The 25,563-nt window shown below is 40.0% G+C and overlaps 1 protein-coding gene across 2 annotated transcripts in view; it reads left to right on the top strand.

Moving 5' to 3' along the window:
• adamtsl3 (ADAMTS like 3) overlaps positions 1–25,563 on the top strand; it is a 198,732-nt gene that overhangs the window by 149,552 nt on the left and 23,617 nt on the right. For both annotated transcript variants that reach the window (XM_088083412.1, XM_088083362.1), the window contains exons 13-20: positions 2,082–2,292; positions 4,089–4,236; positions 8,728–8,812; positions 12,716–13,011; positions 13,109–13,238; positions 21,246–21,456; positions 21,609–21,788; positions 23,470–23,623. In XM_088083412.1, coding sequence (XP_087939538.1) covers positions 2,082–2,292; positions 4,089–4,236; positions 8,728–8,812; positions 12,716–13,011; positions 13,109–13,238; positions 21,246–21,456; positions 21,609–21,788; positions 23,470–23,623 — 1,415 coding nt within the window. The remainder of the gene's footprint in view (positions 1–2,081; positions 2,293–4,088; positions 4,237–8,727; positions 8,813–12,715; positions 13,012–13,108; positions 13,239–21,245; positions 21,457–21,608; positions 21,789–23,469; positions 23,624–25,563) is intronic.

Genomic DNA, 25,563 nt, shown 5'->3' with positions numbered 1-25,563 from the left:
TGAGCTCAGCTCCTGGCACAGCGCTCCCATCCGCTGTGATTGGTGCTGACTGCTGTCACACGCGGAGAGCGATAATAAGCCATCATTTCCTTCAGGCGTTCTCGGCTGCGCAGCGCGCGGCAGCGACGCACGCCAGCAGCATATGTTCTGTACGAGGAGGAACCGGAGCTCAGAGAGTATTAATGTGTGTGTATTCGTAGTGAAGGCGTGAGGTGTTTCCCTCAGGGCGCTCTTGACTTTAATCTCCACTGACATGTGAAATAACTGTTGAAATGCTGCAGCGCATGTATGTTAATGTTACCGCTGCTATGTGAACACTGGATACATTTTTCACTGTGTGCTTTGTCACATGGGTTGTACAATATTTTAGTATATTTATTTGTCTAGAGGAGAAAAAAATGGTTTGTGTTTTGGGAGCTTCATTTGGCCTCATTTCAATGTAACAATCACCAGTGTGACAGCCCTGATTATTTCTGTAATTGTTTGCATTAATGTGTTGTTGCTGGTTTGCACGCTGAGGAAGGTTACCTCCCCGACACCTCGATGCATTTTAAAATCATTTAATCAGAGTGCCGTCCTACTGCTGATTTAACGCTCCTGTTTCTAAAGGCATCAACACCCAGATGTTCATATTTCAGTTGAGCAGTTTGATCCATTATTATTCTTGTTCACAGCCAAGGTGCAACATGTGAATGAAACATGAAAACTTTTTATCATACTTTGGGTGATTTAAAGTCCAGCGTGTAGGATTTAATGGGATATTTTGGCAACAATGGTTGCCAGTATTCTTAAGTTTTTAATTTTCGTAATAATAATATTACAAAATTATTTAAAAAGTGCATTAAAATTACCTAAAAAAATAGTAAAAACAAAAAAATAACAAAGACAAATTAAAAAAAAAACAAAAAATGTCCTTAAAATTATTATAATTTCATCACATAATTTCAAATAAATAATTATGATTATTGTAAATATACTTAATCCTCACCTTTTCCTTTTTGCGCCCAAGATATTTTTTTTCTTGCAGCTTGTGAAACATTTCTCACCAAGTTGCTCTTTGCCTTTTTGTCCCACGCTTTTGAAAAAAAATAATCGCACCAATTTGCTCAGGGTTCAAAGGTTTAAATACTTTCGATACTTAAAAGGCTTCTGAAAGCAGCGCAAGAAAAGTGATGTCGCTCCACGTTTCACAGGGTTAAAGCGGATATTCGTAGAACTTGTTCAAACCAAAATTTAAGGGCTCTTTTTCTGAGTCTGACATTTGAACATTTCAACCTTTAGTCATGAAAAGATATCGCCATCAGTATATTTTGCAGCATGAGAAAGGTTTCATGTTTCTGGATTTTGTCACTTCTTATATTTCTTTTTTTCTGGCTGCCAATATTATATATATTTCAGTATGTATATACAGTATATATATATTACTATATAACAGTTTCTGTTTGCAGTGAACTCATGGATGCACAGACAAATTGAATTGAATTACAAACACTAAATAAAACGAGCATTTTTCATCATGCTTTCCATGTGGATTTATGCACATCTGGGAATGATGTGACCTCCTGCATGTTTAATTTCCACTGACTCTAAAAACATTTCATGTGCTTCATGTCTGCGTTCAGGTCTGACAGAGTTATGAATCAGAGAAGAAATGTGATTTTGACACAAATTGCAGAAATTGGGAACTAAGAGGTTCTAAAGTACCATAATTGCCTCCATAAGCTGTGTGTCACAGTCGCTGCTGCTGCTGCTGAACGTGCTGGTGAACGAGCCAAGTCGCCGCTCAGACCGAAATAACAAACGTCACGTTGTTTCAGAACATCAGCACGCGCCATCCTGATGTTTTAAATTTAGGTCTGAACACTTCATGAAGATGTCATCAGTGTTGGATCCATCGTTAAATGACCTGAGGAAGCATTAGCTGAGCTCGGATCCTGTTGTCTGTGTGTGTGTGTGTGTGTGTGTTTGTGTGTGTGTTTGTGTGTGTGTGTGTGTGTGTGTGTGTGTGTGTGTGTGTGTGTGTGTGTGTGTGTGTGTGTGTGTGTGTCTGTGTCTGTGTCTGTGTCCATGTCTGTGTGCAGCTGGGAGCAGGGCCCCTGGACGCAGTGCTCTGTGTCCTGCGGTGAAAATGGTGGCTGGCAGGATCGCAGCGTGCTGTGCGTGGAGGAGGACACCCACGGACAGTTCTCGCAGGTGGAGGAGTGGAAGTGCACCCACTCCCCTCGACCAATCACCAGACAGATCTGCAACGTCTTCGCCTGCCCGCAGTGGGTGGCCATGGAGTGGTCTCAGGTCAGTGAGTCCCACAGAATAAAGTATGAAAGGACTTTTGGAGGCCAAATATTCACCTGTTTTTCTTTAGTCTTACTTTTCTCTTTCTTTAGTTACCTTATCATTTGTACCCCCCCCACAAAAAAATTAAATATAATGAGTGTTTTATATATATTTTTAACAAAAATTTTTAAATCGACAATTATTTTTAGCACTGAAATGATTTGCAGATTTAGCGATTAGTGGATTAACAGTAATCAGCAACAGTTTTGATATCTGATAAATCATTTAAGATAGTGTGGTTTGGACTTCTCAGATACAAAAATTTGCAACTCAGTCACCAGAACAAATTTTAAACCTTTCTTCAAATGTTACATTTGTACGTTCCATATATTAAATTTGTACATTTTTTTGTCATTATGTAGAGGATATCTTAAAACGGCATTTTTTCTATGTTTCAGTTTTCAGTTATGTGTTGTGACGCTGTGGTTAACGTGTGGTTGGTTTTAGGCACAAAAGCTACATGTTTAGTGTTAAAACAAGATTATGTTTTGGCTTTAAATACTCGATTTGGTTGCGACAAACTCAGCTGTAAATGTCCCGATCTGTTTTATTGCCAAAAATTAGGCAGGAAATATCACAACTTCTTATAAAAAAAAAACACTTGGTTTTGTCACAACAAACACAACTGAAAATGTCCTGATGTTTTGTTTTAAAATACTCTTTTTTTTATTGACAAAAATAAGTTGGGAAAAGAGTCAATGTCTTGATAAAAAAAAAACTGATTTTGTCACCACAAACACAGCTAGAAATGTCCCAACATCTATTTAAAAGTATGTTTTTGTCACCATAAACATAGCTGGAAATGTCCCGATGTCCTGTTTAAAAATACTTTATTTTATTGCCACAAATTAGGCGGGAAAAGTCCCAACATCTAGTTAAAAATACGTGGTTTTGTCGCCACAAACACAGCCAACGTTTTGTTAAAAATACTTTCTGCAACCAGCTGGAAATAGCCTGATGTCTTGTTAAAAAAAATAAAAAATAAAAAAAATTGACCACAAACAGGGCTGGAAACTTCCTGACGTTATGTTACGTTTTTGTAATTTATTGGTCTAAATCGGAGGCAGTCATCTCTCCATCCCCTCCTCCGCCTGACGACAAACTCAGCTTGTGTACATGTAAAATCAGAGCTACGTCACTTAAAATATGTACATAGGATACATATGAAACATACAAATGCAACACATCAGTGGTTTGCAGAAACGCACAATGCCGACGTTTTATCCTGTCGCCGCTGATTGCTGCTTTTCTCTGTCTCATATCACGATGATTCGCTATTTTGGAGTTTTGGTTTGTTGGTCTGACATTACAAGCAATCTGAGCATTTAACTTTGGACTCTGGAAAACTATTTTCAGCATTTTAACTAAATCACTTAATCCAAAATAATTGAGAGATTAATCCTGCGGTTCTCAACCCCGGAGCTCGGGACTCCCAAAGAGGGGAACACGATCAATCTAAAGGTTCACGAGATGATTAACACGGGAAGAAAAAAGAAAACGACGTTTCTGCTACACTGAGATATGTTTATTTTAACAGGTTTTTCTCTACTTCTTAAACAACACTGAATTGTTTCATTTCATCTCTGTTCAAATAGACTGAACTGCCCTCAGCCGGTAGATTTACAAACAGGCGGCATCACAAATAGACCTGAAGAGTCACGAGCCACAAAGGTTATGAAACAACTGTCATGTCTGATGCTGTTTGTGAAGTGGACAGGTTGTGAGGTAACGTGTGTGTTTCCGTCCCGCTGCAGTGCACAGTGACGTGTGGGCGTGGCCTGCGTTACCGGGTGGTTCTGTGCATCGACCATCGCGGGCAGCACATCGGAGGCTGCGAGGCGTCGCTCAAACCTCACGTTAAAGAGGACTGTCTGGTCCCCATCGCCTGCCACAAGCCACGAGGTAGGACACTAATAACTCACAGAGAGAGGGGTGTGTGTGTGTGTGTGTGTGTGTGTGTGTGTGTGTGTGTGTGTGTGTGTGTGTGTGTGTCAGTTTATTTGTGCTGCATTGAAACACCTTTCACAAGATATTTTAACCTTTGAAACCTGAGTGAATAAATAATGATAATAATAAAACAATTTATTTATAGAGCACATTTCACAATACCAAAAGACACATAACAGAAACAAAAGCAAAGTCAATTAAAAGTCAGTAAAAACCAGATGTAATAAACAAAGACATGTAAAAAAGACATGAGAAAAACAGTCAGTGAGCAACTTGGAGAGAAATGTCGCACAGATTGTGAGAATTTAGTGACAAGAAAATGACATGAAAATTAGTTTTTACAAAAGGGGGAGGATTATTAGAAAATTATAGAAAAAGAAAAAAGAAAAAAACAGAAAATGGTAATTATTCATTATATACTGAGAATTTTGTCACAGAACAAAAACATACATTTATATATTTTCAATTTTCTTCACTTTTTAGGGACATTTTCTTGTTTGTTTTAGGTTTTCGCTATTTTTTCTTGGAACTTTTTGCTAATCTCTTGCTAATTTTGAAGCCATGTTTTGTTGAGTTGTTCATCGCCTTTTCTGGTTGTTTTAAAAGAAATCAAACCAATTTGCTCAGGTTTCAAAGGGTTAAGGAAGCTGAGACCATAATGGACAAGCGTTTGAAGCTCATAAATGTCTTCAGTTTTTGACATATAGACATTCTTCTTTTGGATAAAAGAAGGAATTTATTAGTACCAGAAGGCTAAAATTTGCACCAACCCACTTACCAGGAAAAAAATGCTGGCGTTGTACGTTTCTGTAAACCGTGGATACGTTCGTGGATATTTTGTAACTTCTGTTCCAGCAACACTGAGGCTAACATTTACTTTTACCTTTAGGCACAAAAATCACTAGTTTAAGGTCAGGAAAAGATCACGTTTTGGCTTGTAAAACCCAGAGGGAGCAGAATCCCTGCTGGAAAAGCAGAAATATCTTCCTAAAAAACAACCACTTCTCATCAAAAATTAATGTTTGGAGCCTGAAAAAGTCACTGGAAGAACAGCAGTGTCTCGCTAAATCACAGTCGGTTTTGTCGTTTGTTGGTGTTGAACAGTGGTCTGCAGGTTTGCAGGCGGTTTTTCTAGGCGACACGAAATCCACCAGTCAGCTCATTTAAAGCGTCACTTTAAAAACGTTCATATGATAATATAAAACATGCAAATGCTATGTATCGGTTGTTTGCAGAATCGTACAATGCCAGTTTCATGCATTATTGTGCTTTTTATGCACCAAATTCTGCCTTTTCTGCAACAATTAATGGTGTAAAAGCGCATCTCTTCTTTCATTTTTTTTAAATGGGGGAGATAAATGCACGTTTTAAATATTGAGGGTGATGTGTCTCATGTATCCTCCCTGAAATCTATGCATATGAATAAAAGTGATCTTATATTCTTTACCTTACTATTTCATGCTTATACCACAACATCAACCCCATTATTGTAAAGTATATGGTATAAATGGCATGTGCATTTTTCCAGAAAAATAAAAAAGTCATAACTTGGCATCGCATTGGATACTTTATATCATCTGCACTCTGAAAAACACACAGTAGAACTGCATAAACAAAAGTATTTGGTTACATACAAAACTACATCTCCAGACCATGCAGTACTAAAACTTTATAGGTACAAGCAACATACTGATATAATCCCAAGGTCAATTTAAAATATGAGCTGAATAACACACATTATATAGAGCACAAATATAATATAACATGTGTTCATACATTTCTTTTTTCCATGAGTTCTCATGAGTGTGTGTACTCTACAAGTGTGTGATATATGGTCGGCTGAACAGCACTGCAGCTGTGAGTCAGGGCTCTTTTTCATTAGCTGTGGTGTGTGTGTGTGTGTGTGTGTGTGTGTGTGTGCGTGCGTGCGCGTGTGTGCGTGTGTGTGTGTGTGCGTGCGTGCGTGTGTGTGTGTGTGTGTGTGTGTGTGTGTGTGTTGTCCTCAATGCCCACAGTCGCCGCCTTCACCATAAAACCAACAGGCTTCATTTGCATCAGCTTCCATCATGTGACCCTGATTTATGATCCGTCCTCCACCACAGACGAGCATCTCTGCTCATTAAACTGCTGGATTCTTTAAAAGCTCGTCATTTTCTCCCAAAAGTAGCTCATAGTTTTCATGCATGTGCACTATGTGCCTCTAAATGCCAGTTAACCCTTTGAAATATAGATACGGCATCAGTTTTATTGCGCTGCATTCAGGGGCCTTTCACAAGCATTTAAACCTTTGAAACCTGAACAAATTGTTTGATTTCTTTTAAAATTGTGGAGAAAAAGAAGCAATGAGCAACTTGTCAATAAATTACAAGAATTACATAAAATTAGTAAAAAGTGACAAAGAAATGACCTGAAAAAGAGGGGGAAAATGATCAGAAAATTGTTTTTAAAAAAAACACTTGGTAAAAATGTAAAGAGAATTACTTATATTTATCTTTAATAATTATGTTACAAAGATATATCTATATATAGCTAGTAGCGCTTTTTTCAGTCATTTCCTTTTTTCTTTTTCTTTTTTTTACTTTTCTTTGATGCAAGTTTTTTGTAACTTTTACAAATTTTTGCTGTCTTTTTTTTCTTTCTTTTTTTGTGGGGGGGGTCTTCTCGTAAAGTTGCTCCTTGCTTTCTCTAATGTTGCCAAAAAAAGACCAGTTTGGTCAAGTTTCAAAGGGTTAAGTGCTTTTTCACAACAATAGAGAAGTTGATATTAAAACGCGCATTAGCCACCTTAAAAAAATGCCTCCCTAAAATATACAATATCTGTCTAAGCAGATGCTGTATTGAGTGTTTTTTTCCTGCAAATGTCCAAAAAAGACATCTATATGACGTATGTAGTACAGATGTCTTTCAGGACATTGTATACGTATCTTTTCTGGACGACATAGATGTCTTTTATGGACCACACAGATGTCTTTTCTGTATGACATAAATGTCTTCTTGTAGTCATATAGATGTCTCCTGGATGCCATACAAATGTCTTTTCTGGACGTCATATAGATGTCTTCTGAACATCATGTAGATGTCTTCTGGACACCATGCACATGTCTTTTCTGGATGACATATAGATGTCTTCTGCACGTCTTATAGATGTCTTTTCTAGACGTCATATAGATGTCTTTTCTGGACATCATGTAGATGTCTTTTCTGGATGTCATAGATGTCGTTTCTGGACGTAGTATAGATGTCTTCTGCACGTCTTATAGATGTCTTTTCTAGACGTCATGTAGATGTCTTTTCTGGACGTCATACAGATGTCTTCTTTGGACGTGTTATAGATGTCTTTTCTGCACGACACAAATGTCTTCTCTGGACGACACAGATGTCTTCTGCACGTCTTATAGATGTCTTTTCTAGACGTCATATAGATGTCTTTTCTGGACATCATGTAGATGTCTTTTCTGGATGTCATAGATGTCGTTTCTGGACGTAGTATAGATGTCTTCTGCACGTCTTATAGATGTCTTTTCTAGACGTCATGTAGATGTCTTTTCTGGACGTCATACAGATGTCTTCTTTGGACGTGTTATAGATGTCTTTTCTGCATGACACAAATGTCTTCTCTGGACGACACAGATGTCTTCCTGCCGTCATGCAGATGTTTTTTCTATACAACAAGTAGATGTCTTTTCTGGATATCATACAGATGTCTTTTCTGCGTGACATATAGATGTCCTCTGGACATCAAACATTTTGGTTTAACATGTTTGCCGGTGTTACAGCTGCTAACAGAAGTTTCTGGCCCAAACAGCTGACCGACAGTCGATCAGAAATGTAGCGCCAAAGGAAAAGGCTGAGTGACGGTGGTAAAGCGGTGAAAATACTCTGAAGTAGAGTTTCTGAGTACTTTGTCCACCACTGGATACTGTCGAAACTGTGTTATTAGTTGACTGACAGTGTGTCTTCATCTTTTGTTTTGAGTAATGATATTCTGCAAGCTGACAATTTGCATAAAATCTTTTTAAAAACACATTTATAGAGGGGAAAAGTGCTCGAGGCTGGAGGTTTTAGGTGCAATGAGCACAATCAAGCCTCGCTGTGGGTGAACTGCTTTCTTTTTTTCATGTAAATGAGCTCGTTTTCTCCAGAGTGGATCGAGCAATTAACTCAGGCACAAAACAACTTACAAGAGGGTTTTAATCAATATCTTGTTGTTGTCATTTTACATCAGATGTTTTATTATTATGCAGTACGTCAGTGCACACTTATTTTGGCCTGTCACTCGCCTCCTGCTGGGACCTGCTGTGAGGAGGCTCCGAATCCTGCAGCAGACACGATGACTGATGTTACGAAACTTTTGGTCCAGTTCGGAATAATTTCCTGCTTTGAGGTTCTTGATGAATAAATGTCCTTATCAGTGGTGTCAGACTGGGACTTTTCTGTCTCTGCCAGAGTCCCTGCCAGTGGAGGCCAAGGTGCCCTGGTTAAAACAAGCCCACGAACTGGAGGAACAGCACACTGCTACAGAGGACCCCACGTGAGTACACACACACACACACACACACACACACACACACACACACACACACACACACACACACACACATTAAGACATAAACAACATGCATTATCCTCGCTTTTGAAGTCCTACTGTTGTGCTTTCTTTTTAAATAAGAAAATCTGAATCTAAAAGTGGAAAAAAACCCTGTATTATTATGCCTCCGTGCCAGCAATAGCCGAGGCCGGAGGCATTAATATTTCGGGGTCGCCCAACCATATGTAAAAAAAAAACCAAAACGTACATCCAGCTCGGCCATTCTCATGAATGCGATATCTCAAGAAGGCCTTGAGGGAAATTCTTTAAATTTAGCCCAAACATCCACTTTGGATGAAGAATGACATTTTTTCTTATAATTTTCTTGTACTTTTTTTTGGTTTTTGCCAGTGTCTTGCTCATTTTCCATCATTTTTTTTCTTCTGTTGCTCATTGCCTCCTTTTCATATTTTCAACAGAAAACAAGCCAAATTGCTCAGGTTTCACAGGGTTAATTTGAAGTTAGACAGCCATCTCTGCTTCCTGTTTTATAAAGTTTGCCGTGCACTGAATGACAGGGCGTTAGGTTTGGACTCTGGTTTATGCCCACGAGCTGACCATAAAGCATTAGTCATTTTCTCTCTCAGGTTTTTTTTAACCTCTTTGGCGCAGTTGCTCTGCAAGGAGAAAATATTTTTTATAGATATGAGAAGAATCTCCTCAAAAACGTCAGTGGCTCTTTCACAATGTGCAGTGTGCAAAAAGAGATCATTCGACGACATTGAAGTCAGACTCGACCTGTAAGATTGTCATTGTGACTTTTACATAAACGTGACTGCAGGGTGAATATTTAAAAAAAAAAGAGAACGACGTGAAATTGTGCACATGCATGCAGGCTATACATTGTCATGCAGTATAAACACTCTCTTTATTTATGTTATATAATCATTTTCAGGCACGTAGCTCTTCACACACACACACTCACACCCAGATTATCCGTGGCTGTGTGAATGTGTCCGGCTCTGTTTCCTCTCGTTTCGTGGCTGATGATAAGCATGTGATTATTGCCTGCTGCTCCGGGCCTGGTCAGCTCTGATAGCCTCCCTGGGATCCATCAGCTCCCAGAGCTCACACACACCTCAAACACTTTGCACACACACCTACAGCCGGCCCCGGCAAATCTTCGTCACATGCAGCCGGGCAAATCTTATGTAAGCCACATTAATTTGATGAGCATGTGAAGCTCAGCTCCGGTGGTTTCTCTGCATGCTGATGGTATAATCCAGCATAAATCAGTCTAGTTTAACACAGTGTCCAACACGTAGCGGCGGTAGGTTTGACGAAAGCTCTGAAAGGTTTGTAGCATGATGCCTAATCTCTGTAAACAGATATCTGCGTATGTTTGTAGAATCTGTAGGCAATAAGACACGATTTTGGTATCGGAAGCAATCTTGTTTCCATTTCTTGTCCACGTAGGTTTGAGCGATCTAATCGGAGCGTGATTTGGTTGCATGCAGGTAAACAGTCTGAATGGAGAACAAAACAGGCGGAACGTGTTGACTGAAATGCAATCTCATAACAAAAGCATGCATATTTTTAATCTGATGTTTGATTCCTTCCAACAACAAGCAGAACAACATGTAAATCTGCAGAGATCACAGCAGAGCCGTGACTTAGGGACAGTTCTGTAGCTGCGCTGCTTCCTGACAGTTTGGGGAACGTTCCTCTCTTTAGTTCCACTAGAACTCAAACATTATTTTCGGCATTATTTTTGTACAATTTAAGTTGACATAAGAAGATAAGAGGGGAAAAAAAACAAAATACACAAATTAAATTGATTTTGCTCTTGAAAATGACTTTGTTAATAAAAAATGCGATTTTCCAGATTTTTGTCTGAAATGTAGTTTTTTTTTTTTTAATGAAAATGCATGGCATCTCTAAAAATCAGCAAGAAAATTGATAAATAAATGCAAAATACAGCTATTTGAAATTGTATATGTCCATCCTCTAAAGCCAAAATAAATAACCTAAGTCCCTCCCTTGAAAAATGATTTGATATGCCTCCACCTTTTTGTACCCACCCCCCCTACACACACAAATATTTAAATATTTAAACTAAATATTTAAATATTTAGTTCTAATCCTGTTCTGAATTCGTCATTCTTCAAACTAATATATTTATATTTCAAATAGCTATTTGAAATAGAACTGAGTATCAGTTGTTGTTTCAGAGAATGGTCTTCAAAATTTGCCTTAAAGTCACGGAAAAGTCACGTAAAAATGTGTGTGAACCCTGATAAAGCCCTTGTAATAATGTTTTTTTTTTGCTCACTTTGACACATTTTTGAACTATTAAGAAAGATAAATGCATGCAGAGTGCGGTGCAAAGAGAGAGCGATCTGCAGGAGGTCACACTGTGATCAGATCTCAGTCAGGTGTAAAATGGCACCTTTGCAATTTGGCCACATATTTACGAAAACAACGCACTCAACATACTGCAAGGTCACCTTGCTCCTCCTCTTCCTGCTATTTCAAACCGCCTCTCAAAAATAACAACAACACACAAGTCCGTCCTCTGCAAAGGGAGAATAAGAAGAGCTCATACAACGGCATCTCTTCAGGAAACTCTCCGGGGATCGCAGTGACGTGTGAGACGAGGCTTTACCTGATTGATTTAGGTAGCTGAGCATTAATGAGCGTCAATATGCTTTTTTTGTCTCTGATGTCGGGCAACCAATTTATCGTCCCTTAAGAGTTTCCTGTGTCGCCTTTCTTGACCTCATTTACATATCAAAATCTGATCCCTCTGCAGGCAGAATCAAGATAAACGAAAACAGATTGCTTGTTAATAAGGATGGAAGTCCATATCTATGTAATGAACGTGCTCTCGACAGACAAAAGGATTGTTTTTCTCCGCTCATTTGTGCAGTTTTTCCTCTGTGAGTCTGTGCGGCTGAGCTTGAATCTACCTCTCAGTGATAGGACTGTCTGCGTGAACGTATTTCAGCTCCCCTCAGGAGAGCCCTGCAGAGCGTCTGACCTCCAGGGAACCTGTCTCTCTCTCTCTCTGCTCACCTCCGCTCAGCTGCTCTAACAAGCTCGCTGTCACACATTACCTCTGCTGCATCTGCCAGTCAGCAGCTTCAGGGTAAAGCAGCTGGAGTTTGCAAGAGACACAGTGAACTGAAGCAAATTAAGTTTTCAGCATCGACATCGCTGTGTAAGATTGTATATAAAGGCACAGTTCACCAAAAAGTAGTAGTAGTAATAGCTCTGGTGTGAGTTTCAGAGTGTTGGAGATATCGGCTGTAGAGATGCCTGCCTTCTCTCCAATATGTAGATTTAATCTAGGTCACTCTACAGTTAACATTAATACCATATTACACTTTACATGTGATCAAAAATTGATATTTGATATGTGAATTAATGTAAAAAGTTTTTTACTATTGACTTTTGACCGCCATGTTTATGCATTTATGACGTCAAGTCAGCAACTGGTGTTATAAAATAATGTTGTTATCGATGTTAGTATACTCGCCTGGCATGCTTTACAGTTAAAAGTTTGCTTGCTTGCTAATATATGCAGATGCTAAAATGTGCAACTGCTAAAAACGTCAAACGTCACAACTCAGTGATTCGGGTATCATCGAAATTTCCGATTTCCTACTTGTAATTACGACTTTGGAGGGTCGTTTATGTGCTCAGAACTAATCCAAGGAGCACGTGAAGGCAGCATTAGAGGGACACAGCTTTAAAGATTTAAGCTTCTTTTTATGCTTTCCTCTATTCTAAAATACAATTTGTGTAGAAAAAACTAATTCTTATTCTACAAAATATTCCATACACCATATTTTTGGATGTTTCCGAGGTGCACATGAAGGATATGTCCTCTGCCTCTGTGTTCAGGTTCGTACCCGGGCCCTGGTCCCCCTGCAGCACCACCTGTGGGCCCGGCAAGCAAACTCGGGAGGTAAAGTGTCGGGTGCTGCTCTCATTCACCAAGACGGAGGTGGACCTTCCAGAGGAGGAGTGTGGCGAAGACAGACCCCAGCTGGAGAGGCCCTGCATCCAGGGACTGTGTACCAAAGTCCCAAGCATCTCCGCAGGCCTCCAGGAGCAAGGGGCCCCGAACACACAGACGGGGGAAGTGTACAGCTGGGACTACAGGGGCTTCACCACCTGCTCAGCTACGTGTGCAGCTGGTAAGGTTTCTGGAATAAACGTCTGCAGTTGAAATGCTCCGGACTATTCTGTCCATGCCTATTGTCCAACGGGTCCTTGTCTGTGTCCTCCGTCCAGGGAAGCAGACAGCAGTCGTGAGGTGTGTTAACAGGAAGCAGGGTGAGGAGGTGGAGGACTCTCAGTGTGATTCATCCAGCCGGCCGACAGTAATGATCCGCATTTGTAACCCTGAGCCGTGCCCCCCAAGGTGAGAGACCACAAGGTCGCAAGCCAAGTAGAAAGCTAACTGACCCAGAAGAATCACAGCGCAGTGAGGGGCCGCTCCGCCTGGAAGCTCGAGAACGCTCTGTGCTTGTGCCCAGTTTAACTTTGACCTCTGTATCACACGCATGAATGTCAGTGGCTGATACAAGGATGAGTTGTGCAAAGTTTCAAGTGAGCCAGGTTAATGACTGCTGAAAGACAACAACGACTGTGTGTCTGCAGTTTTTGAGGCTCAAAAAATGGGGTTTTTGTAGAAACCCATCTATGTTTTTCCAGCGGCTTTTTAGGTCCTAATGTGACTGTTTTGTAGCAACCTGTCAGTGGTTTTCCAACAGGTTTTAAGCCTGCAGTCATGGATGTTTTGTAGCAATCCATCAGAGCTTTTTAGGTTTGAAACCTGCGTGTTTTGTAGGAACCCGTTTGTGTTTTTCCCAGCAGTTTCTTTGGCTCCAAAGATGTCTCTTTTGTAGGTAACTGTGCAGTTTTCCAGTGATTTTAGGCTCAAAACATAGGTGTTTTGTAGCAACCATTTACCTCTTTCATCTGGTTTATGGCTCCAACACATGGGCTTTTCTGTAGCAACCAATGTATTTTCTCCAGCAATGTTTAAAGTTCTAAATGTGGATGTTTTGAAGTGACTCATCGCTGACAGACTCCAAACATGGGTGTTTTGTAGTGAACCATTGGTTTCCCAGGAGCTTTTTAGGCTCCAGTTATGAGTGTTATGTACCAACCTGTGTGGTTGTTTTTTTCCAGCAACTTCTTCGGTTCCAAATGTGGGTTTTTTGTCATAACCGTCTGCTTTTCCAGCAGCTTTTTTGGTCCCAAACATGGTTGTTTTGTAACAACCCATCTGGTTATTTTTTCAGCAACTTTTTAAGTTCCAAACATGGCTGTTTTGTGGTGACCCATCTACGTAGTTTCAGTGACTTTTTAGGCTTCCAAGGTCGGTGTTTAGCAATTCATCAGTGGTTTTACAGGATCTATTTAGGCTCCTAGTTGTTTTGTAGTGACCTGACTGTGTTTTTCCAGCAGCCTTTTAGGCTCCAAATGCAGGTGTTTTATAGCGACTTGTTTGTGTATTTCCAGCTGATTTTTTTTGGCTCTAAACATGGGTTTCTGAAGCAACCCATCTGTGCTTTCCAGCAGCTTGTAAAGCACTACATGTAGGTGTTTTGTAGCGACCGGCCACTGTTTTTCCGGCGAGGATAGTGCTGTGAAAAGTGGTTGTTTGGTACTTGACACTGGGAGCGTGGGGCTATTGACACATATTGTAGCTGACCCAAGTGCAATTAAAACACCATTGCAAAGCATTTCTATCCAGCCACTGAGCTTAAATCACAGAATAATGATGAATAACAGCAGCAAACCGTGGATGTTTTATGTCATGCATTAATCCAGAATCAGTATATTAATTTAGGTACAGCACAGTTCTGCAATCACATTTTTTTCAGCTGCCAGAAGGTAAGACTTTGCTACACTTTCCCCAAATGACCTTTCAGAAATTTACCTAGGTCACAATATTTAAAACTCAGCACATTTCAGAGTTGAGTTTCAAAGAGGGTTGAATTAAATATCACCAGTAAACTGCCCTTTGAGGCAAAATCATGACATGTGAAAATTGACTTGACCTAACTAAATTGGGTGGAAATTTTGGGTTTGGGTGGTACTTCTGGGTGCTACACCACAATCAGGGAGTGTATCGCAAAGATTCCCGCTGTGTGTGCCAGCGCTCAATGAGCAGGGAACAGGAGCTCATGTTTCTTTCCACAGCTTAATGAGATTTGAACAGAGGGAGGAAAAAGGCCTCTGAACATCAAAGCTGATGTCAGCAGTCTAAACCCAGAAACCAGGAGATAAGGATCGCACAGCCAGGCCCTTAATTACTTTAGCTGTCCTTAGAATTTGACTCAGTAATTTGTACCATACACACCAGGCAGGTGTTTCCAATGTCATCAGCAAACTCCTCTGTGCTTTATTCTGTACTCTTATGCCTTCTTACATGCACGGAGAGCAGAAACGTTGCTCTGAGAATTAACCATACATTTTGAAACTGTAAATCATTTCCCCCCATGTTAGAATAACTTGGGAATGAAGTTCATTGATGGATTTCAGAGGAAAACTAAACAGAGCTGCCTGCATCAGTTTGAATAAACACTGGGATTACGGCTGGGAGTGCAGTCGGAGAGTTTGGGACTTTTGCAAAGGGCTGTTTCTTTGTAGACTGATTTATAAGCCATATTTGGCCTTCCAAAACAAGCTCTACCTTACTGAGTAAACACAATAAGACGTGCAGTCAGACTGGAGCTGGTGGATGGTTGGGTTGGTGAGGAAACATGAGTAGACTGTGTGGCTCCTGGGTACAGAAGAGACCTTTACAGCAACACAAATATTTATTTGGCCGAAAAAAAACAATATGCATTCATGGTAAAACATGCTAGCTGAAGGATACATTTATGAACTTTTCAGTTTTTTATCCCACCTAAATGCACATGTATGTGTGGTGCATTTCACTTGCTTTTCATTATTTATTGTTTTGAATAATTTTTGGCTGTGTTGATGCATATGGCATGGATTTAGGCAAGATTTTGTATTTTTGTTTAACCTTAGATTTTCTAGCTCAGCTGCTACAATAAGTCTGAATTACACTGTGCAAGAAAAATTGGTACAACAAAAAAAATTCCCAAAACGCACCATATAAACCCATTCAAACTGCAATTTTTGATTCCACAGCCATCAAAGCGTAAAAACATGCACTGTAATATTTCTTGATGTCATTCTGGGCTTTTGCCTTGGAATTTGTAATTTTCACTATATTGAAAATAATTCATTTGTTATCTTATTTTTGTTAGTTTTTCCCTCTAAAAACATAGTGGCATCATGACAAAAATGATAATTGAATATAGGATATGTATGATTAGGACTGATGTTGGTTAAAAAAATAAACACAGTGAAAGTAGAAAATAATATTAATGTATAACATTTTTTTATAGCCCTATGATGAAAAGCGCATTTTAAGCGGTATAAGTGTATTTTATACTGCATAAAAAATAATAATGTATAAAAATTAAAATTTCTGCATATATCACTGACAAATTTCCCAGACTGTGATAATAAAAAATAATCTACTTAGCATGTAGTATTTAAAAAACAATAAAATAAAAAAGTAGTTGCTTTAGTCCAAACCACTACTTCCTATGACCCCAACCAGAGCATGCAAGTGAGCGGGAGCATTTTTGGATGGGGTGCAAAGACGACTTTTAAAACGCTGCAGCGCCACTTCCTCCTGCTACAGTTTCACTGCGCTGCTGCTCACAGCATGAGTTTTAACTGAGCTGGGTTGTGGTTTTATAAATGAATCAAAATTATGTGTTTAAAGTGGCCTGGGATGAAACCGGGAAAGTGTTTAAACTAAAAATAAAATGCAGCACATTTACCCCTCCGCCCCTGCTGAAGCTCCGACTGCAGGTCAAAGGCAGCGGCAGAGCAGATTGGGGTCTGTTCATGGCAGACTTTGCTGTCGTCTGATATCGAGGCATCAACATCAACTCAAAACTGTTTCATTACAGCTAAAAACTCCTTGTAGTTATATATCAGTTCACTCCCATGTTTTGGTGCAGTTGGTGTTCACACGCGATGCGTACTGACCAGAGTACATTTGAACCGTGCTCAAGAGGACTATTTTAACACCTTGAAACCTGCCCAAATTGGCTTGTTATCTTTGGCAAGACAGTGACGAGCAACTTAACAACAAATTGACAAAAACTTGCCAAGAAATTAACAAAAGGTTAAAGAAAATTAACTGAAAATAAGCAAAAAGACAAAAAAGAAATAAAAGCAAAATGGGAGCAGAGGGGGTTGATATTTTTATATTAATACTTCGGGGTTAATATTTCTGGTTTTATTGTATGAAGCACTCTTTGTACAGATTTTACAGTTTTGCTTGTATGAAAAGTGCTATATAAATTACAAATAACAGCTTATTGATCTGATTGGCTTTAAATATGTAATTAAGAATTCAAAAAATATTAAATACCCCCCCCCAAAAAAAAGATTTCTGATCATTTCCTTGTCAAGTTTTACTCTTTTTTGCAGTTTGCCTGACATTTCTTGTTATTCTTATTCTTCTTATTATTCTTATATTTTTTCCCATGTTTCAGAAATTTAACAAAAGGCGTTAAAATGCAACATAAAAACACTTTTGTCGATCCAGGTGTTAAAGGGTTAAAGTGGACTTGGCGTGTGCCGCGGTACAGCACACTGTGCTCACACTGATCAAACCAACTGGACTTTGGGGTCAGGTACTCGAATCGGGCCACGGTCCCTGAGGTGAAGGCTCCCTCCTTCTGATGTAGACGAGGTGCTGAACAGAACCAAGGATTCAATAATGACTTGGCCAGATGCCTCGCTTTTAAAACTTTCCAGCTCCGGAGTCCAGAGTTGGATTTACCCACCTCTGTCCCGGTCTGATGTGAGGCCAGCAGGCAGGTCAGTGGGTGTATTAGTGGCAGCCTGCGCCTTATTTTGGCCTCTTGTCCCTCTGGCCGTGCTGGGGATTCAGGCTGGATTCTCCTGCTGCTCTGGGAAAATGATTACCATGCAGCTAATAATACACAGCTCCACAGTAAGCTGCACACACAAGCGAACGGTCGAAAACAGTACATGACTTTAATACAAAGCTCTGGCAGGAAGCATAACTGCAGTCCTTGATCTTATTTTCACAAATCTTTCCCCGATTACGGACTGACTAGAATGCCATCATTTACTTTGCTGTGACTTCTTGCTTTTTTCAGGCCTCGGTGCTGCAAAACAGTTGGCAAAACAAGCCGACTGATCTTCCAGAAATCAGTCTCTAAAGCAGTCAAAGCTCCTTCTCCGCTTTTCAACACTCTGATTGCTCACTTTGATCTGAGGCATAATGCCGAAAAGACTTTGAAAGGCATTGGAAATACATGGAAACTGATCAAAACTCAGATCTTTCTCGTCCGGTTTCAGCGCTCTCTGCTGTAGCTCTGCTCTCCGTCAGTCGGCAGCTGTCTTTCTGTATACAGCTTTATGAAAAGTTGTGCAAAGTTAGCTGTCTTAGTCATCTGTCAGTGTTAATTCTGACAGCAATTAAGATTTAGTCTTAGTCTTGAGGCAAAAACACTAGTTGTTAGTTGTTAACTTGTTAGTTTTAGTCACATTTTGGTCGTTTTTATCCTTCATAGTTTTAGTCTAGTTTCAGTCGATGAAAACTCAAAACGGTTTAGTTGACAAAATTCGAGCATAAAGGTCCAGTGCAATGCAAGCATCAGAACAAACGTTAACGTCATTTCTGCAAATCATGGATGCATTGCATTTGGATATTATGATAAAGCGGACACATCGAAACTTTGTTTCAACCACCCTGTGGTTAACATGTGGTTAGGTTTAGGCACAGAAAACACTTGATTATGGTTTGGAAAAGATCATGTTTTGGCTTAAAATACCCAGTTTTGGTTGCAAATTCCCAGCAGGAAACACAACGCTTTTTGTGGCACTAACCTCACTTGAAAAACAGTGACAGTACATAACAAAACACACACGTGGGTGTAAAAAAGTCATTATAGAAATACAGCAATGACTGTTTGTTGGTCTTTTTATGATTTTTTGGGGTGTTTTGCCGTTATTTTATAGGACAGCTTAAGTGTGAAATGGGTAGAAAGAGGGGATGACGTGCAGCAAAGGGCTGAGGCTGGAATTGAACCTGCAGGCACTGCAGTGAGGACATCACCTCTGTACATGGGGCGCCCGCTTAAACCACCGAGCCACGAGCCCCCCTGTTTGTTGGTCTTGAATGGCGGTCTGCAGCTTTGCAGGCATCACACTAAGTCAGATCATATATTAGGCTACAACACTCTAAAGAGATTGATATGAAACGTGCGAATGTGATGTATTTGTGGTTTGCAGAACTGTACGATGCCAACATTTTCTTTTGGCAGCTGGGCTGTGCCAGATGTATTCTGTGAGCACAGGTTTTGGTCTCTGTGCAGGCACAAACTCTCTGAGATCAAAATACTTGATGCAGCCGCAGAGTCACTGTGCCTGGCTGATGTCTGTCAAGAAATCGTTCCAGCATGTAATTGTCAGCTTAATATTTCCAATTGTGCATTAATTAAACAAATCAGATACAACGTGTAAATTAATCCCCTGTATTTTTTCCACTGCGGCTTGCTGTTTTTCTCCACCTCCAATCCTTCGGTGAAGATGGACTGACCACGTCTTAACTCCAGCTCTCTATGTCACGCACAGACGTGAGACTGATGCGTCTCATCTCACTCTCAGAAAAAAAAGAACATTTACCAAAAAGTGTCTTTCCTTCATGTGGCTCATATCACTTTGAAACTAGTGATAATGACACTATGAAGTTCAGCCAGTAGAGAATCAGAGGACAAGAAGTGTGTGAGGACAATCACAGGACGTCAGTTTGCAATTTTTTAAAAAAGCTGCAGGAACTCAAAAGTGACAAGATGGTTGTAATATTTATGTGCTTAACTGTCCGTTCGTGTGTGTGTGTGTGTGTGTGTGTGTGTGTGTGTGTGTGTGTGTGTATGCGTACGTGTACATGTACATGTAATACATGTTCGTCACTGCATTTCCAGGCAGCAGATGGATATTTGCCCATCTAGTAGTTCTCCAAACTTGAAGCACATCTGATTCACAGTCAGTGATTTACTGCTCTCTCCTCCTCTAATAGACATTTACAGGAAGCAGCTGCAGAGTGCACGGCCTTACATGCACGGGACCTCTCCGTCCCAGGCGCGCGCGCACATACACACACGCACTAATGTAGAACACACAGGGAGTAGTCTGCTTGCTGCCTGAGAGTTTGGGAGACCAACAGTGAGAACACAGTGAAGTGTATAAACTCCCATATTCCCTCATCTACTCTGTCTATAAAACTCTCATACACTCATCCTCTCTCTCTGTGTGTGTGTGTGTGTGTGTGTGTGTGTGTGTGTGACTGCTATACATCATTCTTCTCTGTGGGGATTCATCTCTTTCCTTGTATTCTTGTATTTATTCTGAATTTATAAATTCTAAGAAAGCAAAAAAGACACAACGGCCCTGTATGAGGCCAAGGTTAGTTATTTAAGATATGGACTCATTTTCATCACTGTGTTTAACATGACCGCATTTGAAGACGGCAAATGATCGTGGTTGGGGTTAAAATAAGAGCATTTGTTAGGAAACTCCTTTTAAGTAAATAAATCCGACATATCCGACTGCTCCGGCGCGCGGATATGTGGTACGGCCCGCTCTAGCGCAAACATGTCCGACTGCTCCAGCGCGCGGATATATCCTATGGCCCGCTCCAGCGTGCAAACATGTCCGACTGCTCCAGCGCGCGGACCTGGAGCAGTCGGACCAATAGGCACAGAGGCAGCTATTCAAAGCGCCCATACCACTGATTCATCATATGTACCTGTAAGTCAGGCATCACCAACTTGCGGACCGTGGTCCGGATCCGGACCAAAACTTTGTCTTATCCGGATCCGTGGTCAAGTTGCAATAAAATGTAAGAATGAGAACAATATTTTTCAAAGAGTAGTGCTGGGCAATTAATCGAAAAACAATCAAAACTGACAACCAGAACCTGTAACTGACATAATCTTGCCCATGTTGGGTACTTCGGCTATTTAAAAATCTGCCCTGACATTATATATCTTCTAGTGATTGATATCACAAAGGAATGATGCTGGACGGCTTCATTCTCAGATACACGTTGCTCTGATTCTTTCTAACTCGGCTCTATACTTTCAGTTTCTCCCACACAGCGTAGGTGGAAAGAGACAAGGCACAAAGAAGAGCTGTATCAGGGTCGAAAATGTGCCACAAAGGTGTCATTTAATACTAGAGCTGAAAATGGGAAATGTATCACTTCCATTTCCTCGGTCCGTCTTCTAGAAAGAGCTTGCGTGGTGATGTTAGTTTTTTTCTGACCTGCTCCATTCTTCATTCTCTGCAGATGGGAGGTGACAGCGTGGACCGGCTGCTCGGCGTCCTGCGGCGTCGGCATACAGACCAGGAGTGTGTTTTGCATGCGTCTGCTCTCAGTGGACCAGCAGGATATTCTGACTGTTTCAGAGGACGAGTGCAGGGAGTTCAAACCCGCCATCCTGCAGCCCTGCAACCAGGTGGACTGTCCTCCAGCCTGGGAGACCGAACCCTGGCAGCAGGTACGGACTGTGTGTGTGTGTGTGTGTGTGTGTGTGTGTGTGCGTGTGCGTGTGCGTGTGCGCGCGCGCTCATGCATGAGATTGTGTGTGTAATAAAATTGGATTAAAATCCTCTTTTCGAACCTCTGTCTTCTTCTGCCCCCTCCCTGCAGTGTTCCCAGTCCTGTGGGGGCGGAGTCCAGGTGCGGAAGGTCTACTGTAAGCAGCTCCTGTCCACAGGGGCCTACAGGAGGCTGGGGGACAGGTCCTGCTGGGGGGCCAAACCTGCCACTAACAGAGGCTGCAGCACCACTGACTGTCTGCCCTACTTGGCAGGAGGAGAATGGGGAAAGGTGAGAACAAAAGAAACGATGGAGGCGGCAAGCTTTCTGTGTAATTTGACCCAGATCAAGTCTTCATTTATTTAAGTTACTTTTTATTTTTAGCAAAATTATTTCTTTTCAGTGGAATTGCAGCCAAACATGGATTTTCTTGTGGGAGAGATGTAAATGCACATGTTTTTGTGACTTGTTTGGTATTTCAATTTGCAGCATTAACCCTTTAAAACCTGGATCGGTGTCACTTTTCTTGTGCTGCATTAAGACGGCTTTCACAAATATGTAAATTTTTTAACTCAGAACAAATTAGATTGATTTCTTTCAAAAACATGGTGGAAAAAGCAATGAACAACTTGGCAAGAGATGTCCCGCAAATTGTAAGAAATTATTAGATTTAGAAAATTATTTTTTAAAAGCTAGGGGAAAATTTCCAGCGAACTATATTTCTTATTATCGTAGTTATAATTTTAAAATTATTTTACAGAAAAAAATATTATTTTTTATATTTAAGATTATTTTAAGTTTTTTTCACGTAATTTCCATGTTTTGTGTTTGTTTTATTTACTTTCCTGTTTTTTAATTTTTTTTTGTTTGATTGGTTGTAATTTTTTGCTTGTTTTGTTTGTTTGTTTGTTTGTTTTTTGTTTTTTGTTTTGTTTTTTACCAATTTTTAGGTAATTTTCTTGTATCTACTAATTTCTGGGTCATTTCTTCTGAAGTTGCCTTTTAAAAAGAAATCAGGCCATATTGGCTTGGTTTAAAACGGTTAATCAACAGTAACACATCTTGATGGTGCTGACATTTGAGGCAAATTGGTGCAATGTCTTTCAAAATCACTGAGGGATGAGAAATGCAAAGAGCAGCTTGGTAAGAAATGTTCCAATAATTGCAAGAAATTAGTATATTTAGAAAATGATTTTTACAAAAGCTAGGGGCTAAATGTCTAGGAGAAAAAGAAAAATCTTTGGGGAAAACTAGGTAATTATTATGATTACATATTTAACGTTATGTTACAGAATTATAATGCATTTTTAAGCACTTTTCCAGATCATTTTCTTGTTTTTTTTAGATTTCTTTTATTACTAGTTTTTGGGTAATTTTCTTGCACTTTTTACTAAATTCTGGGTCATTTCCTCTTAAGTATCTCATTACCTTCATCCCAAGATTTTTTTTTTTTTTTTAAAGAAATCAGGCCATATTGCCTTCGTTTGAAAAGGTTAACCAACAGTGAAACGTCTCATCAGTGCTGACATTTGAGGCAAAAGAGAGCCATAAAGCCTGAGCTGTGTTGCAACATCCACATTTCTATAATCCTGCTCAGTCAGAGTATAAACTGCTCCATAAGAGGGACATGGTTTGAATGCAGAATGAGACGCTGGTACAAATACAATTCTTGAAAACACTTTATTAACGTAAAGAGACATGAAACTGGATAACAGTATGTTTACGTACATACTGTATGTGTTGAGTTTCAGTGTTTTTTTATATTGTACAATTGTGCAAGATACAGTTCATGTTCTGCTGCTATTGTACCATTTACATCCTGTCATAATTCAACAGTAATTCTATCAGAAATAATTCGCTTGGCATGTGCCAAAACATTGTCTGTGAAAAGCATTGCTGCTAAATAAAACCCAGTTTGAGGTTTTGCAGAATCGTTCCATTCCCTTAAATTCTCTTCTGTTTCCCCGTGCAGTGCTCGGTGTCCTGTGGTTTGGGGATCCAGCGTCGGGAGCCGATGTGTCGCCAGCTGACAGCTATGGGCCACCAGGCGACGGTGGACAGAGAGCTGTGCTCGGGGTTGCCTTCACCACCGCTCGTACGAACCTGCCGCATGATGGCCTGTCCCAGTAAGAACACACACTCACACACATATTTAAACACCATATTACTATGGTATATGTACTTTTTGTCCAAATGTGAAAAACAGTACCTAAGGTGGGTTTTGTTGCACTAATGACAGTAATATGAAACCTTTGGGTCTTTTTTAAAACACAACAATATATCAGTATATATAACAATATATTAGTCGATTTTATTGGCTCATCACAGATATATCGGTGTCAGATACCCACGATATAAAAAGTTTATTTTTAACAGAACATGATACAGAAAAAAATTCCCAATAAAATTTACTGTTTCTGTCATTTTCTTCAATAATAATAATGATGATGATGATAATAATAATAGTAGCTTTATTTATAGAGCACTTTTCATACAAAGGATGCAGCTCAAAGTGCTTCGCAACAAAAATGCATCACTAAAACAAAAGGACAACAACATTAGAAAATCAAAAGACAGTCTGCGATAAACAAAATATAAAAGTCAAGGTAAAAAGTACAGAGACCAGTAAGAATAGAAAAAAAATGACAGAACTGTTACAAAATAACAATTACAGGAATAACATTTTTTTAACCTTGACTAAATAAATAGGTTTTCAGCTGTCGTTTAGAAATGCTCACTGAGCCCGCCTCCGTCGCTGTGAAGGACAGAGGGATGCCGTGTGCTATGAAGGCCTCTGGAGCGAACTGTTATCTGTGATAACTGGCTTTATAAATAAAAGTGAATTGAATTGAATCCCGCAGCTTTGGGAGGGGTACTCCGTAATTTTGGAGCGCAAGTCACAAAAGCTGTGCTGCTTGTTTTCTTGTTTAATGTTAATTTAATGTAAAATATCCTGCCTCCATTACATATCTTTGTCACAAGTGCCATATCTGAGCGATAATTGCAGTGCATAATTGCTTATATTTAAAATAAAATCAGCTGATATATCAATATTGGAATTGTTTTTACTCCCTAATATCTGTTTTGACATCAGCCCCAAAAAACAGAGGCAAAGGTGCATTCATAACCAGAAATTATATTACAAATATATTTTCAGATCTGCTTTGCTCCTTCCACACTAATACAAGAACCAGCCTTAAAACACAGATACTCTGGCTAATTCAGACCCAGGTTTTGGGTGGGCAGCAGTACTTCACACTGAAAAGCAGCACTGAAGATGCTGGTTTTTGTCATCTTTGTGTTAGTTTATAGTTTAGTGAATTGCTGATTTTTTTTGTTAATTTTAGGGGTAACCCACTAATGTGTGTGAGTGCGGTGCTTAAGAATTGGCGGAGTAATATTTACAGTGATGAGGCAGGTGTGCTGTCGTGCAGATTTGAGCACTTTTTTAATGTCTCGTTGACCAATCAGATTGCTTGCTCGGGGCTACTTGTTGTATAATGAAGCGTTCATACGTGGTTTTAAAGTAGTCCCCGATTTCTGCGGGTACCTCGTCATTTTGGATTATGCAGAGTTGTTCGCTTGTTCTTTCTGATATAAACTCACAGTAAGAAGAACTGTCGCTGTGACAGGCTTCATTACAGCCGTATTAAAACTCTCATGATCGCCATGTTGGTACACGGTTGGAAGGTGTTTACCCATGAGGCTGTGAACAATGTATACACTCCCCAACCGTCTGCAGGGGCTCACTTTATCAAGCTATCAACAGATCCCGTTCTTTCTTTGAACATTTGAAGGAAAAACGGTCACTTTGAACTCCCAGCCAGCCTTATCTTCAGTCCTCATGCTAACACGCTGTGCGGTCCAGAACGTATGCGGCGAGGAAGAAGTGTGTGAAGTCCCAACATGTGGGAAAGACATCTGAAAATCATGCATTGAATTCAACAGCTGCTCAGTGTTGATGAGTTCACATAAAGGCTGCGGGAGGAAATGCAGTCTCAATATCTGCACGTTTATGTTTAATGTGTGCATGTGAAGAAAATGCACACAGAGTCGTTTCACTATT

This window comes from Plectropomus leopardus, chromosome 1, assembly GCF_026936395.1.
Source record: "Plectropomus leopardus strain MGB_pleo_1.0 chromosome 1, ASM2693639v1, whole genome shotgun sequence".
In the NCBI taxonomy this organism is placed as follows: domain Eukaryota; kingdom Metazoa; phylum Chordata; class Actinopteri; order Perciformes; family Serranidae; genus Plectropomus; species Plectropomus leopardus.
Note: the sequence above shows the minus strand (reverse complement) of the source record. Positions and strands in the feature narration are given on the sequence as shown.